Source organism: Mytilus edulis, chromosome 7 (genome assembly GCF_963676685.1).
Source record: "Mytilus edulis chromosome 7, xbMytEdul2.2, whole genome shotgun sequence".
Lineage (NCBI taxonomy): Eukaryota > Metazoa > Mollusca > Bivalvia > Mytilida > Mytilidae > Mytilus > Mytilus edulis.
Window position 1 is genome coordinate 66,820,724 of NC_092350.1, and position 15,383 is coordinate 66,836,106.

Genomic DNA, 15,383 nt, shown 5'->3' on the forward strand with positions numbered 1-15,383 from the left:
CTTGAAGTCATGTGCCTTTGAATTTCTGTCATGAAATCATGGTTGTGTTTATCATTATTGAACAAATGTGTCAAATAAGACAACGTTTATATATTATTTGTGAAAGCTGTTAACCCATTATCTTTTGTTCCTCTGTTATGACATCACCGTCAGTTTTCAATATCCGTAATTAATGTTGTTAAAACAACACAACGAGTGCATAGTTAAGGAAATGCTCTCCCTTCAACAGCAACTTAGTTTTTTTGAATTAATGTATGTTTCACTATAATACGTTATTCTGATTGGCTAACTGCACATCACGTGTTATTCCTTAAGCAATTGCATAACTCAATAAAACTTTTCATTCGTGATAACACGAGGTCCCACAATAAAGTGCACAGGTGAATTAGATAAAAAAAAAAAAAAAAATCGTGTTTTCATGATCCTAGCTAAAAATGTAATTATAAGTATTGAATGCTTCTTTTTGTAACTTCATAGGGTTGTAAAAGCCGCGTTGACCGTGCGCACATTTTTAGAATGAAGCGCTGAAACAAAATGTACTTCGGTCAACGCTTTTACACCCCAATGAAGTTACAAAAAGAAGCATTCAGTTTTTAGTATATTCAAAACAAAATATAAATTCGTTTTTAAAGTGGAAACTTCACATTAAACGACCATCTGTTTCTTTTTTTTTCTGTTTTAAGAAACAATCCTTTAATTCGTTTAATAATCATTTACACGTTTTGACACGTGCGTTAATTTGTTATACAATGAAACAGATGGTAGCATTTAACTTGTAAAAATATTGATATTATGTAATTTATGAACAAACCTACAGATATTGTTTTTCTTGAATCAACATAAATTAATAAAGTATTTCAACATGCCGATCGTTTGGATAAGTGTGTTCCTCGCATTGCTTTTCCGAAACGGTAAGAAATCTTTATTTATGTTTTTAATTGCTTCAATTATGGTTGCGTTTATCGTTTGGAAATCATTATGTCATTTGGGACAACCGATTCTGTGCACCAATTTATTTTCGCGACTTTCGCCAGTAGAAAAAAAAAAAACACGCGAATATAAATCGTCGCAAATATGTTAAATTTGGATCATTCTTTTATGTGAACAACCATAAGCAAGGTAGAGCCAAGATCCATAACAAACGGCCCTATAAAGTGTACTTGTTTTAATTTAAAAAATTAAAAGAATCAAATGGGTATGCATGCTAAACTTATGATATATAAATGTAGTCAACGAAAAATATATATCTGCCTCATAATATATAGGATATGTAAGCCTAAAATAGGAATTAAATTTAATTCGTCGTTCGTTTTACTAGAAATTTGTAAATGTTCCACAATTTTGTAGAATTCTGCCAAAAAATCAGGTTTTTCGACATTCCTCTTTATTATGACGTTACAATTACGTCACTTATAACGTCATTTGGGAATAAACAACTTTATTATTTTTGAAACGATATTTTCTTTTTTCTAACATCTAAAAGAAACAAACATTTTAACCACATATCATACTTGATAAAATTGAGAGGTAACCATTCAGGATTCTATCAAATTGTGGCTTTTATATATATATATGTGATGTTTTTATACATGGGCAGGTATCAGATCCTTTATTTTCAACCTCGCTGTACTCTGAAGGATTAACAGCTTTACATGCGTATCGTTGCTGCCACGTAGTAGTAATTGCACATTCTTTTATTGTAGTACAGTTTATACCTATTTCGTTGCAATTTTTAGAATATATCAAATGTAATTAATCGTGGTATAAGGGGGCGAACTAAACTAAAGGGATTTTCAAAATTAGAAGTAGCAAACATTGAAAACCGGTTAAAATGAAAATAGCATGCTGCAAAACATAAAGTATGTAAAGGAGATATCATTTTGAAAAACACATTCTCATTTTCATCTGGTTCATGCGTGAAAGTTTATATATTTCGCATCGTAATCAAAGAAGTATGATACCAAATAAGTTATACGTAAACAGTTTAAAGTTTATTAACCTATCCATATACCGTCAAAAAAATATTATTTTTTATAAAGATTTGCTAAATTCAATATCCTATTTTACCGACAACACTAAAGTGGGATATTCCTTTCTAATGCGGTCAGGTTTTAATACGCCCTACGGCTCATTTAAAATGTGAAATAAAACTCACTTATTAATCTAGATATAAACCTTTTAAGCATAAATTTACCCCAAAACAAGCATTACCAACCATAACATTTAATGAGGATTTTTTTTTAGCAAACTTTACATGCAAATCAAACATAATCAAATTAGTTAGGATTTAAATGTATCATATTTATTGAATATCACATATATTCATATTGAATATCACATATATTCATATTGGATTCTTTTTCTTTTTTATCAGTATTTGGATTGTGTTCGCAACCATGTTACAGACAAAAAACTATTTATGAAAGACTAGGAGACGACGGAAGTCGAGTAAATCCAGGTCTCGTGAGAGAAAATAATCGAACCACTACTGTTTATACATTGCATGGAAGACTTCTCTTTTACCAAGAATGTTATGCAAGATCTGGACTTTTCACAGTTATAAGGTAAACATACCCTACCCATTTCTTTAAAATATAATACACAAATTATTTAGATTAGTCGTTGGGCAGGAAATACCTACCCACCATATCACACAAGTTCACCTGAGGTGATAACCCTGTTGAATTTTGTTTCAATTTTATAACGAATCACTTTTAATTGCTATTGTAAACTATACAGCTTAATGATAGGTGAAAATATGAATAAAACGACTTTATTTAAAAACATTGCTGTTGCGTAATGTACTACGAATATATTGTTATGCAAGAAGAATGAATTTCAGTTTTTGTCAACATAAGATTATAACTGAAAATTTTTAATTTGAAGGTGATTACAATTAAATCAGACAATGACAACTCATAGAATATATATTTGGTTATAAACAATTGCATTGCATCCGATGGGCATATGAAAGCTAATGCCTCCACAACAATGCTTACGATAGCAAATTTGGAAAATTAAAATCTGGTGCAAGTATTGAACATTTAATTTACCAGGAAAGACGACGTGTATACCCCAACCCTGATTGTCAATCTTCTTTTTGAAGATGCCCCTTAATCAATATTGTCCCATTTTGTCTATTTTGACGTTTGAATTCATGAAACAAAAAAACTTAGATAACACAAACTTTTGGTCCATACGATTAAAATACTTTGTTGGTATACTAACTTGAACACGAATGTCGGGTGAGCAATGTATGCTGTCTGTAGCATAACATTTGTATTTCAGAAATTGTGATTACGAAGACATTTAAGTACGCAAAACTACTAAGTTGAAATACGTAAAGAATGTTATATAATTTGACTTTTCTACATGCTATACACTGATTAAATGTGTTTTTATTTATAGACGGAATAATGGTACACACGATACATACTCATGCAGTAAAATTGTTGTCACAAATGGATTTCCAGACATCGTAGCCTTATTTGTAACGGATTGGAGTAAGATTTTTTGTTTTTGTTTTTTGTAAATGTCAATAAAATACAATTGGTAAATTTAAAACTCACCATATTGGATACAAATGACGTAATGTCTTCAGACAGCGTTTCAATGTTGAATTAAACCTTAAATCAATCCTTGAAGTGAATTTACTAGACATGTCATATGTCCTGTTCCGTGAGTATGAACACGATTATGTTGGTATGTATAATCAATTAACATACCAATCTGGAATACCTACGAGCCCCCAGGCTAAGAAGTGTGCTTGTTGTTCGTGTAGTCTAGTCTTCAGATTCTGTGAAGTTGGATGTATTTCCCTCGACTTTTGATTTTTGTCATTGTGATATCAAAATTCTCTCAATTCATGAGTTTTTAATGTCCTGTTTGTATTTCCTTACCCCTTTTTCTGTTTAAAACAAGTAATTTAATTTATTTGTTCCTATACGAGTTAGATTTGGTCACTGAATGCTATATACATGCACTATAAAGGATATTATTCAGATTTCTGATAATTTCAGAGACCTTTGAGAAACCTCCTACGCTATGTGATGCATGTGATGGTAATTTCATACCGACTATGATTCTTGGAAAAGGTAAGCAACTTGTTTAAATATGAACTTTTAATTTCATGACACGCTATTATGTTCTCTTATACATTACTATCAATCTCACTATACATAATTACATTTGCAAAAAACAACGTTTTATGTAATTCCATGTATTTCAAACGTTAGCACCCTCTTAATGGGTTTACTATTCAATCTCATACAAAGCAAACACCTTTTGTGACAAAAGAAGTCGCGTACAGTACGAATAAAGTACAGTCAACATTATCTATAACCTATATTTGTCTGCAAATAAATTTATCATAGATACCAGGATTAAAATTTTATATTTACGTCAGACGCGATTTGTCTACAAAAGACTCATCAGTGACGCTCGAATAAAAAAATGTATAAAAGGCCAAATAGGGTACGAAGTTATAGAGCATTGAGTACCAATTTTCTGTTTACAGAGAAGAACTGTTATTGATTTTGATAACAAGTAATAAACAATTTACCATTACAAAAATGTTTATATCAATTCACATTACTTTCAGATGTCCAAGTTGGTAAGTGTCTTTGTATATTTAATTTTATATATAAAAAAGACACAGAATAGTCACATAGTATTTCTGTTTAATAGTTTAATTATGTGAACTATGTGATTTTGTTTTACATTTTGAACGAATCAAACACCTTGTGTAAACATAGTTTTGAGTTACTTAATAATAAGTTGACTTTTTAGACTGTGAAGCTTTACTTTATAGTGTTTTACTATTTCATTGAACTATTTTGTTCTTCAACTTTTTAACATACTTATATTTTCACATTATGTTTTTCAGGATGCAAGATTGGTAAGCATTTGTTTTATTCATATGAAAAACATACGATTTACAATTTACTGTATCTTCATTGCAACATAAATTGACGGCTTGCAAATTGAAAAATAGATTAGAACGCGTATCCATAACTACGGCACGCCTAAACATCGGAAAAGAAACGAAAATAGCTTTATATAACTCGTAGTTTCATGATTCCGGCATAGAGTATACAATTTATTATTATTGTATGGTGTTGTGAAAGTATTGATCATTTGCACAATACCGACGGCTTCCTACAAAACGTGCAAAACCAAAAATTAGAGAAGCATTTATTTGTTGTATAACAATTATCAATAACAAAGTTAAGAACTCTTTACTTAAGGTACAGATTTTGCATCCTGTCAGGTCAATATTCTTACTATTTGTTAAATGTATGCCTGTTATAAATCAAATGTAATAATAGAATGCATTTTGTTTTCCTGTTTGAACGGTTTTACACTAGTAATTTTAGTGCCTTTTATATCTTTCTGTTCGGTGTGAGTCACGGCTCCGTGCTGAAGACCGTACTTTAACCTTTAATGGTTTACTTTTACAAATTTGACTTGAATGTATAGTTTTGTCATTGGCAATCATACCAAATCTTCTTATATCTAATTGATGCTCGTATTGTTTGCTTCAGTTGAAATTCCTCAGGGTAAGTTTGTTTGAGTACTTTTACTTTCTTATATGAATTATAGTTAACAAAAAATTATAATGTGAATGATCGACATACTATTTTGATAAAACGATTATCTTAATGGTAAATGTGCAACATGCACACACAAACAAATCAAACGATCAATCCATCAATCGATCTAAACAAGCACATGGATCCGCCATTTTTGTCTGCTTTTTAAGTTAATATATTTATATACTAATGTATCAATTTCAAACAGTCTTTTATATGTTTTAAAAAGCTCGTTTTTTTAAACAGAGTAGCGGACATCTTGAATAAATGATCAACTACGTTTTTGTTGGCTTATCAAATAGTTCGTTCGTTGACCTGTTTAATTGTCCTCTATTTATACACTACTTTAAAAAATATTTTCATTAATGGTCGTCAAAAGTAAGGCTTTATGCAATGGATACAAAATAATCAACCATTGTAATGTTATTTTTTAGATCCAGGATGCAATATTCCTGCTGTTTGCCCTGTACAGAATGAACATCAAGTTCAATGTTCTAGGTGCCTTAAAATTCCAAAAGAAGTTTTGGATGATGGTCTTTGCTGTGATTCATAAACTCAACTCATCTATCGAACGAAAGAATAAAATAACCTCAAACATACGATTTTGTATTGTTCATTATACCATATTTTTGTTTCTTTTGGTTTATCATTGAGCTTTGAGTAAAACATATAATTTAGTATGATTTACAGGCTTTCAAACTTTTGTATCTGGGCGTCACTAGTAAGTCTTGTGTGGACAAAATGCACTTCTGGCGTATTAAAATTTTAAACTTGTTGCCTTTTTTTTAGCTATTATTCGTGTTTCTTTGTCAATTATGTTCTCCTATTTATTTATATTGTAGTCCTGTAATATTGTGTTGTCATTTTAATGTTATGTTTCACATGGCCATAAAAGAGGGAGGTTTGACCTGCTACAAAACCAGGTTCAACCCACCATTTGTTCCTTTAAAAATGTCCTGTACCAAGTCAAGAATATGGCCATTGTTATATTATAATTCGTTTCTGTGTGTGTTACATTTTAATGTTGTGTTTCCGTTGTGTCGTTTATTTTCTCTTATTTTTGGGTGTGAATTCGCATTACTATAAGACGTGTAACGGTACTTATCTATTCCGAATTCATGTATTTGGTTTTGATGTTATATTTGTTATTCTCATTGGATTTTTTCTAATGCTTAGTCCGTTTCAGTGTGTGTTACATTTTAATGTTGTGTCGTTGTTCTCCTCGTATATTTAATGCGTTTCCCTCAGTTTTAGTTTGTTACCCCGATTTTTGTTTTTTGTCCATGGATTTATGAGTTTTGAACAGCGGTATACTACTGTTGCCTTTATTTACAATCGGTAAAGGATGTACAGAGTTAAAATTTAAAAACAAATCTAGAATTTAAAATTGATAATTTATGTCAGAATAGCATTAGTTAAGCATGTTTTATGTACCAAATAAGCTACATATTGTGATAGGTTATGAAGCTCCTTTAAGATATTATTTTGTTTTAAATGGCTTGAATAGGCTGACATTCACCTTTAGTTTACAATGGCATTATGTGGGTATTAAATCGAATAAAAAGACATCAAGGATTTGCTTAAATTGTGGTTAATGACCGTTTATGAGCTATTGGAATTTTATATGAAAAGAAAAATGGATTGTACTGGGAGAAGTACCCTGTATCGTAGGAAACAAATCAAAGAGTCCGAAAATCTTACAATTTTTTTTTTAAACTTGATCTATGTATATTCTTAAATCAATTCAATTCAGGGAAGACAACTTTGAAGGAGCAATTTCTTTTTGACTTTTTTTCGGAAATACATGTTGAAAGGAAACAGAAGTCAAGGCAAGTATTTAGACAAGATGAAGAAGAATTTCAATACACAATCAAAGTACACTGTCCATCTGATATTTTGAATAGTTTCCAATATTGATGGTGGTACGTATCATAGACCAGTCCATCTTTAAAAAGAAGTTTTTTGATAAACCCATTCATGAATTATCCAGTTGTGGTCATTGACCCGTTACAATATATAAAACATTATTAAACTATAATCTGTTTTTTTTCCATCTGTATTACAAAATTTGCTGTAATACTTAACGAATAGAAGACAACTGCCATATTCATAACTTCTACATGCATTTTATTTCGTAGAAAAAAAGGATTAAATCGAAATGTATTGATAGCTAAACATCTCGCTTGTACAACAGTTGTATAAAATTATAATTTGCTTTGCAAAACAATGAAAAATGCACGAACAGTTTGTATTATTGTTAATTGCTTTTGCATCCAAATCAAATGATTATTATGACACTAATTCACAGTAGGTAAAAATCTGCCGCAAAGAATTTTAACAATGCGTGATAATATGTTAAAATGTTCAGATTTTCGAAATAACAAAAATCAATTCCACTTCATGTCTTCTCTTTCACACTTACCAATGTATCTAACAAAAACCTTCAGTATATGTTAATCTGAATCGAATGTGTATGACTTCGTTAAAGGATTTAATAATTTACTTTTATTGTGTTCTTTCAAAAGTTGTATCTACATGTATTTGAATCGTCTTTGCATAGTAGAGCATAGTTTATATGATAAAAATGAAGGGAAAAAAATTATCAGTGCATTAAAGTTGTAAGTGTAAAGACGACCAGCCTGAATTAAAATGAAAACACCAGATTAAATTATTTCAACTACTGTTAAGGGGGCTCGTGGGTCTAAATCAATTGTTTTTATTTAATATAGGATTTTGCTATATTTTTCTATAAATGAACTTTATCTTATACTTAATAGAAAAATGAAATTAAAAAAAATGGGGTCACCGTTCATTTACGCTCAGAATCTGCCATCGGAAGAAGCATACATTTTTGTTAATGTCCTTTTATTCTGTTGAACTAATAGAATAAGTAGAGGTAATATCGCAATAAAAAAGAACTAAATTATAGAAATAGCTTAAATTGTACAATTATGATAAAGTAACAATTACTTAAGGAGGCTCGCGGGTATAAGATTTTCAGATTAAAATTAAACATTTTTCATTACTCATTTTATTTATTACCTTTAGTAGTTGTTACTTTATCATATGGTACAAAAATCATTCCAAAAAAATCAATTCGTGTTGGCCCCATGTGACTTTTAAAATGTAGATATCATTGAAAAAGCTCCAAATTATCTCCCTTTAGTGCAAAAATGCAATTTTTTGCCATTAAAATTGAAATATATTTTTTAACTCATCGGTGACCTACATGTTTTATTGTTGTTTTCGAATAAGCTGTTCATAAACTAAATAATTGTAAAATTTAACCGATTTCTGTAATTTAGTGCTTTTTTTTATTTCGATATAAACGCTATATCTCCAATTAGTTCAACAGAAAAAAGGACATTAACAAAAATGTATGCTTCTTTCGAAGGCAGATTGTGAGCGTAAATGAACGGTGATCCCATTTTTTTTATTTCATTTTTTCATTAAGTATAAGATAAAGTTCATTTATAGAAAAATATTGCGAAATCCTATATTAAATAAAAAAACAATTGATTTAGAACCGCGAGCCCCCTTAAATCTATATTTGACCAGGTTTGGTATAATTGTAATTGCAATCCAGTAATCATTAATTATTAATTAGCCAGTAATATCATCACATGTTATTGAATTTAATCAATTACTATTCAAAATGCCTTACAATCCAGATGACTTTCGATGACATTCTGATAATGTAAATATGGTCAAACATGTACTAATTGCATCTTTTCATTTTTCTAAATTAATGAAAATATAACTTGTTAAAATATATTTGCTTTCTTTAAACATGTTTTTAGAGATACTTTCAAATATGGTTAAACAAATGTACATGAAATTTGATACCAACAAATTAATTTGTTAATGATTTTTTTTAAACGTATTTTGTTAGTTGATCATTACATCATTGAACATATTGACGGTAGAAATGACTTGTGTATTAATAAAAAAAAATCACTGGTAAAGAAATTAAGTTTCTCTCATTTCAAAAGCCATTAAAAAACATTCCCATGACTCGCTATATGCATATGCATTTTAGCTGAGTTTAACTGTTACTGAATAATGCAAAAGAAATATAAATAATTTAACAAAGTTATAGGAGTCAAGAATTTACATATATGATAATAATTTTCTATCTGAAGTTGTTACATGCTACACGTTCAGATATATATATAAAATTTGGTCTGCAGAAAAAAAAATTCTGTCCAAAACAACCACTTCAAAATGTTTAAATCTATTTTAGTAAACATTAGATTAAATTGTCGTCTTTGTGAATAGTAAAAATTGTTGTAAATGAAGATTGTGACTATCACCAACGTCCACAGTCTGAGAAAATGTCGATATTTAAAAAGCTGAAAGTTCCATATCTCAAAATAGACTTTGTAAAAGTAAAGTGTTCAGATTAGGTCAGTAAACATGTTTTAAAAGTCTGATTTCACAAAATAAGCTTCCATCATGTAAAGTTAGGAATTTTGTCTCCTTCTTTATTTTTTTGTACATTGGTTCTAAATCCCATCAATACCTTCTCATGTCCCCCTAAATTGTCATGTGACCTTGGGTTATATTACCTAATATGTAACCCTCCCGGAGCACCTGAGATAATCCCTAGTTTTTGATGGGGTTCGTGTTGCTAATTACTTAGTTTTCTATGAAGTGTCATGTGATCTATCGTTTGTCTGTTTGTCTTCTTTCATTTTTAGCCAGGCGTTGTAAATTTATTTTCGATTTATGAGTTTGACTAGTACTGTCACTCTGGTATCTTTCGTCACTCTTTTAGAACTTAACATGTGACCTTAGGTTATATCATCTAATATTTTACATTCTATTAAATTTGTAATCAGTTTTTGAAGTAGTAAGAATTGACGTGTGAAGTTCATAACATGATTTAAATAGGACATATTATCAGTTACATTTTGCTATACATAGGTACACAAGTCAACTGCAACCGTCAACAAGTAATATTATTCATATTTTGCATAGTGAAAAATAAAATGGAAAGTTACTTACACTCCACAGATCCAGTCTTAGCGCCATATACAACGATTCCAAATCTGTTGCGAAAATGGGCGACCGAGGATCCAAACAGACTAGCCTATATTATTTACAACAAGGGAAATTTACGGAAAACAATAACGTATGGTGACCTATACGACAAATCCGTCAGTCTGGCTAAATGCCTAGTTTGTTATGGGATTCATTAAGGGGATGTCGTTAGTGTTGGTGGAAATAACACAGCAGTTTATTTAATTTTTATATTTGCCATTCAGATGGCAAGGGCAAAATCACTGCATCTGACATTTCACATGTAAGATGGCTCCGATCTAAAAAAAAATAAATGATGAAGCTCTGTCGCAACTGCAAAAATTTTACGTTTGATTCAAAGGAAGGCGACAAACACTCATGTCAATTGATCCGCAAAACGGTATTGTGACTCATTGCGAAATTCAGTATTTAAAAATAGCCGTCTTGCAATCATCACCGACAGAAGCAGTAGAACGATTTATGTTACAGGACCTGTACAATGATGGAAATGATGTTTATCTTCCACAGATTGATCCAAATGATACACCACCTATACTTACAACATCTGGAAGTACAGGATTTCCAGACGCGGTCAAATTTAGTCACTACACTACTTCAATGATCAACCTTTTTATTGTGCGGGTGAATATCCACATTGTAAAATCATCACTGTTCGAACACGTATTACATATGATTATCTCTTTGCACCTACATTGGCGTCAGAAAGGACTAACTATGTGATAGAAATACTACAGAAAGAGCGTCCTTTCTGACAGTTTTTGTTACGCCGATGTTACAAGAAACTGCATAAAAAAAAGATAATCAAATTAAAATACGCTCTGTTTTGACTGGAGGTCAACCTGTGCCATGGACATGTCTTGATGGCTTGGGAAAGACATTTGACAATCTAGCTGTTGGGTATGCTTCTACTGAATTTGGAGAAGTAGCAGGGAACATATGAGTTGCATTATCACCATTGTCGAAATCATGTCTTGGAGTTGCACAACTGTCAGGGGTTGACTTAAAAGTAGTTGATTGTAATGGTTTGATAGTGAAATCGCCAGCAAGTGATGAAGTTTATCTTCGAACCTCAGTTCGATTTGAACGATCCGTAAATAAAAAAGATAAAACGAAAAATGTTATCATTTCTTATAGCTGGTATAAAACTGGCGATTATAGTTACATAGATGCTGACATTTCCTAAGCGGTTTCTGGAAGGATTTCTGAAGTCATTGAAATATTTGGTACTAAGGTTGCAACGTTTTTTTATTGAGGCAGTAATGAAAAAACATAAAAACGTCAAGGACGTCGTAGTTTTCCCTATTTAACATACACTGACTTATGATAATGTCCCATGTGCGTCAGTACTTAAACAGAAAGAGGCAAGTGTCACTGAAGATGATCTACGAAAATTAACCAGAGATACAATGAAAATTGATGAAGGTGTACAGATGTTGGAGGATGTATACGTTCCAAAGCATATAATTTTTTTGGAGGACTTACCATCAAAATAGACAGAATAAACTCATCATAGATACCAGGATTAAAATTTTATATTTACGCCAGACGCGCGTTTCGTCTACAAAAGACTTATCAGTGACGTTCGAATCAAAAAATGTTTAAAAGGCCAAATAAAGTACGAAGTTGAAGCATATTTAAGACCAAAAGTTCCTAAAAATTTTGTCAAAAATTCAGAAAAGCAATTATAAACTTTCCGTACCGTTGATGAAAAGTATCAAATGATGTAATCAGATACATCAGGCGTGTAATTGGTTATATTCTACGATTTATCATTGAACTTGAAATAGAGAATATCAAAAGGCGTTAAACTGAACCCTAATATTTGAAATTACTAATAAAATGTAGTTTATTTGATTTGAATCATACAGTTATTGTTGTATATTTGTTGGTTTTATTGTTTGCAATAATTGGAATTTCGTCTTACAAAAAACAATCCAAGAACAGATGCATTGTAGATATTTTATATTCAAGAGGGACGAAAGATACCAGTGGGACAGTCAAATGTAAAATATTAGATGATATAACCTAAGGTCACATGTTAAGTTCTAAAAGAGTGACGAAAGATACCAGAGTGACAGTCAAACTCATAAATCGAAAATAAAATGACAACGCCATGGCTAAAAATGAAAAGGACAAACAGAAACACAATAGAACACATGAAAAAACATAGAAAACTAAAGTTTAAACAACACGAACCCTAAGCAGAATACATTTCTTCGATTTGATTTCTTTTATTCACTATTTAATCCCACTAATTGAAATACATAGTTGGTATCTATTTACAGATATGTTTCCAACACGGGGATATCAGTAATCTTGTGAAATACAAATATTCTCAAAATGGTTTTTGCTTGAAAACAACTTCGATTTAACATGCCTGTGGCAAGTCAAGAATATGACAGGTGTATGATGTGTTAGAGCTTTTGATTTTGCCTATTGTTAAAGGACTTTCCGTTTTTTTAAATTTTCCCTTGGTTTTGGTATTTGTGCTGCTTTTCTTTTTGTTGATATTGATTGTGTAACTACTAGCAATCTATGAGTTTGGTGAAGGCATTTGTAAATATCAACAAAAAGGTTAGATTTATTTTTTTCTCTGTGACAAAAATGGTGACTAGGTCAATGATCCATAGTAAAAGAGGGACGATAGATACCAGAGGGAAATTCAAACTCATGAATCGAAAATAAACTGACAACGCCTGACTAAAAATGAAAGATGACAAACAGACAACAATAGAAAACATGACACAACATAGAAATCTAAAGAATAAGCAACACGAACCCACCAAAAACTAGGGGTGATCTAAGGTACTCCGGAAGAGAAAGCAGATCATGCGCCACATGTGGCACCCGCCACAGTAAGTTATACAAAATATTTAGTAAACGACTTACTGTATATGTTAGTTTTATTTTGACACAGTAATCACCTAAACATTTCAAAATAGAAAAGTTAAAAAAGTCAAATGTCAAAATTGTAAACGTTTTGAATTAAAGATAATTACATGAAATTTACGTACAATGAAAATAATGTTACCACTGACTTGGTATAGAAGATGTAGCTACTTTATAACACATATGTTTAATCCCGAATCATTCTATGTGAGCTTCTCTTAAGTCAAGAACCTCTTATTAACTTTTGTTTTAAAACCAAGAGGTTGGTAGACCTTTAGATGTATACGATTCGCATTTATCCCCATAACATTTCAAAATAGAAAAGTTTTAAAAAAAAAGAGTCATATCTTGAATCTTAACACTTGAATTAAAGAAATATCATGAAATTTAAGTACAATGAAAAGAATGTTATCACTAACTTAGCCTGGTATAGAAAACGTAGATACCTTATAACACATGTGTTTATTTCCGTGTCATTCTGTCATTGTCTGTATGTGATTGTCTCACGTCAAGAGCCTGTTATTAACTTTTTGTATAAACGAAAGAGGTTGGCACACTTCTATTTGCACACGATTCACATTTAGCAAATATGTGTCTCTTAAGTACCGGTCTTAGCCACACTATTTGCAAAATATGCATAATATAAACGTTGAAGATTATATAATTATAAGATGAACAAAGTCTTGCTAAACCTAATTCATGTCTCTATAGTACTGGTCTTAGCTATTTATTTGCACACGAAACGCATGACACATGATAAAATGTTGAAGAGCTTATAAAACTGAAATGTGCCAAAAGTATTGCCAAACTTGTGATTATATATCTCTAGATGTCAGAGAAGTATAGAACTTGTTTGTCTTCGTGTGTCATTTTTAACAATACAATTTTTAAATTGTTTTTAGTATTTTTGCTTGTTTGATATTGTAGCTTCCTTTAATATTGTCTCCAATTTTTTATAAACTTCGCTAACTATGTTACTTTTAGTTCAGGGATTTAGAATCTTATATTGCATGTATTTTACTAAATTTACATTCCGATACCTGAAACAATGTGTTATACATGTTATATGTACATTAAAATAGTTGTGTTATATGTACATTAAAATATTTAAAAATTTCTAGTTAATCTATTTTGTAACATTGATATGTTCATATTTATAAACAAACTGTCAACAAAACTTTGATTTTTTGAAAAACTAAGGTGTTTCTTCCTCAGGAACAAATTACCTTATCTGTATTAAGGCAAAACTATGAGAATTTTGTGTTCTCAATGCTTTTCATATTCGTACTTCATTTTGGCTTTTTTAACTTTTTTTTATGCCACCGTCAGTGATGGGTCTTGAGTAGTCTTGCGCAAATACAAAATATCGATCCTGGTATCAATGATGAGTGTATTGTGTTACGTCATTAAATAGAATCCCAGTATAATTTGGTAATAATAAAACCTAAGGACATTTTATAAGCTTCGACTTTTGTTAGTTTGTTGGTTTGGTGTATGCAAGAATCATTGTTTACGAACTACAATACATTAATAAACAATATGTCTAGATTTTGAAAAGTCATTTTCAAACCACGGTTATTCCTTTATCAATATTTCAAGGATATCGGTGACATTATTATTTTTACTTAATTTAAATGTAATATTGGCATTTTGATCAATGCGATGTCTTAAGATAAAATTTCAGATCAATATTTTTATCTTACTCATACGAGTTCATTTAAACAATATTCGTGAAAAATCATTATGCATTTGATACATATTAAATTTACTTTCCATTAAAGTTATTAAGCATCGCTTCTCAGTCATGGGAAATTGATTAAAATTATTTTGCGTATTTTACATGCACGATGGTTGCCTAAG

General features: G+C 30.6%; 1 protein-coding gene across 1 annotated transcript; it reads left to right on the forward strand.

Moving 5' to 3' along the window:
- Window positions 1-829: 829 nt before the first annotated feature.
- LOC139483351 (uncharacterized) lies at window positions 830-4,111 on the forward strand. The gene is made up of 4 exons (XM_071267376.1): window positions 830-911; window positions 2,375-2,564; window positions 3,409-3,503; window positions 4,020-4,111. Exons 1-4 carry the CDS (start codon window positions 863-865, stop codon window positions 4,109-4,111), a joined length of 426 nt encoding a protein of 141 aa, XP_071123477.1. The 5' UTR covers window positions 830-862.
- Window positions 4,112-15,383: the final 11,272 nt, after the last annotated feature.

Excerpts from the sequence above, each read along its gene's own strand:
- LOC139483351 (XM_071267376.1), top strand. The coding sequence starts at position 863 with ATGCCGATCGTTTGGATAAGTGTGTTCCTCGCATTGCTTTTCCGAAAC. Across the intron at positions 2,565-3,408 it reads GGACTTTTCACAGTTATAAG|ACGGAATAATGGTACACACG; the intron begins GTAAACATACCC and ends TTTTATTTATAG. Across the intron at positions 3,504-4,019 it reads CTTATTTGTAACGGATTGGA|AGACCTTTGAGAAACCTCCT; the intron begins GTAAGATTTTTT and ends TGATAATTTCAG.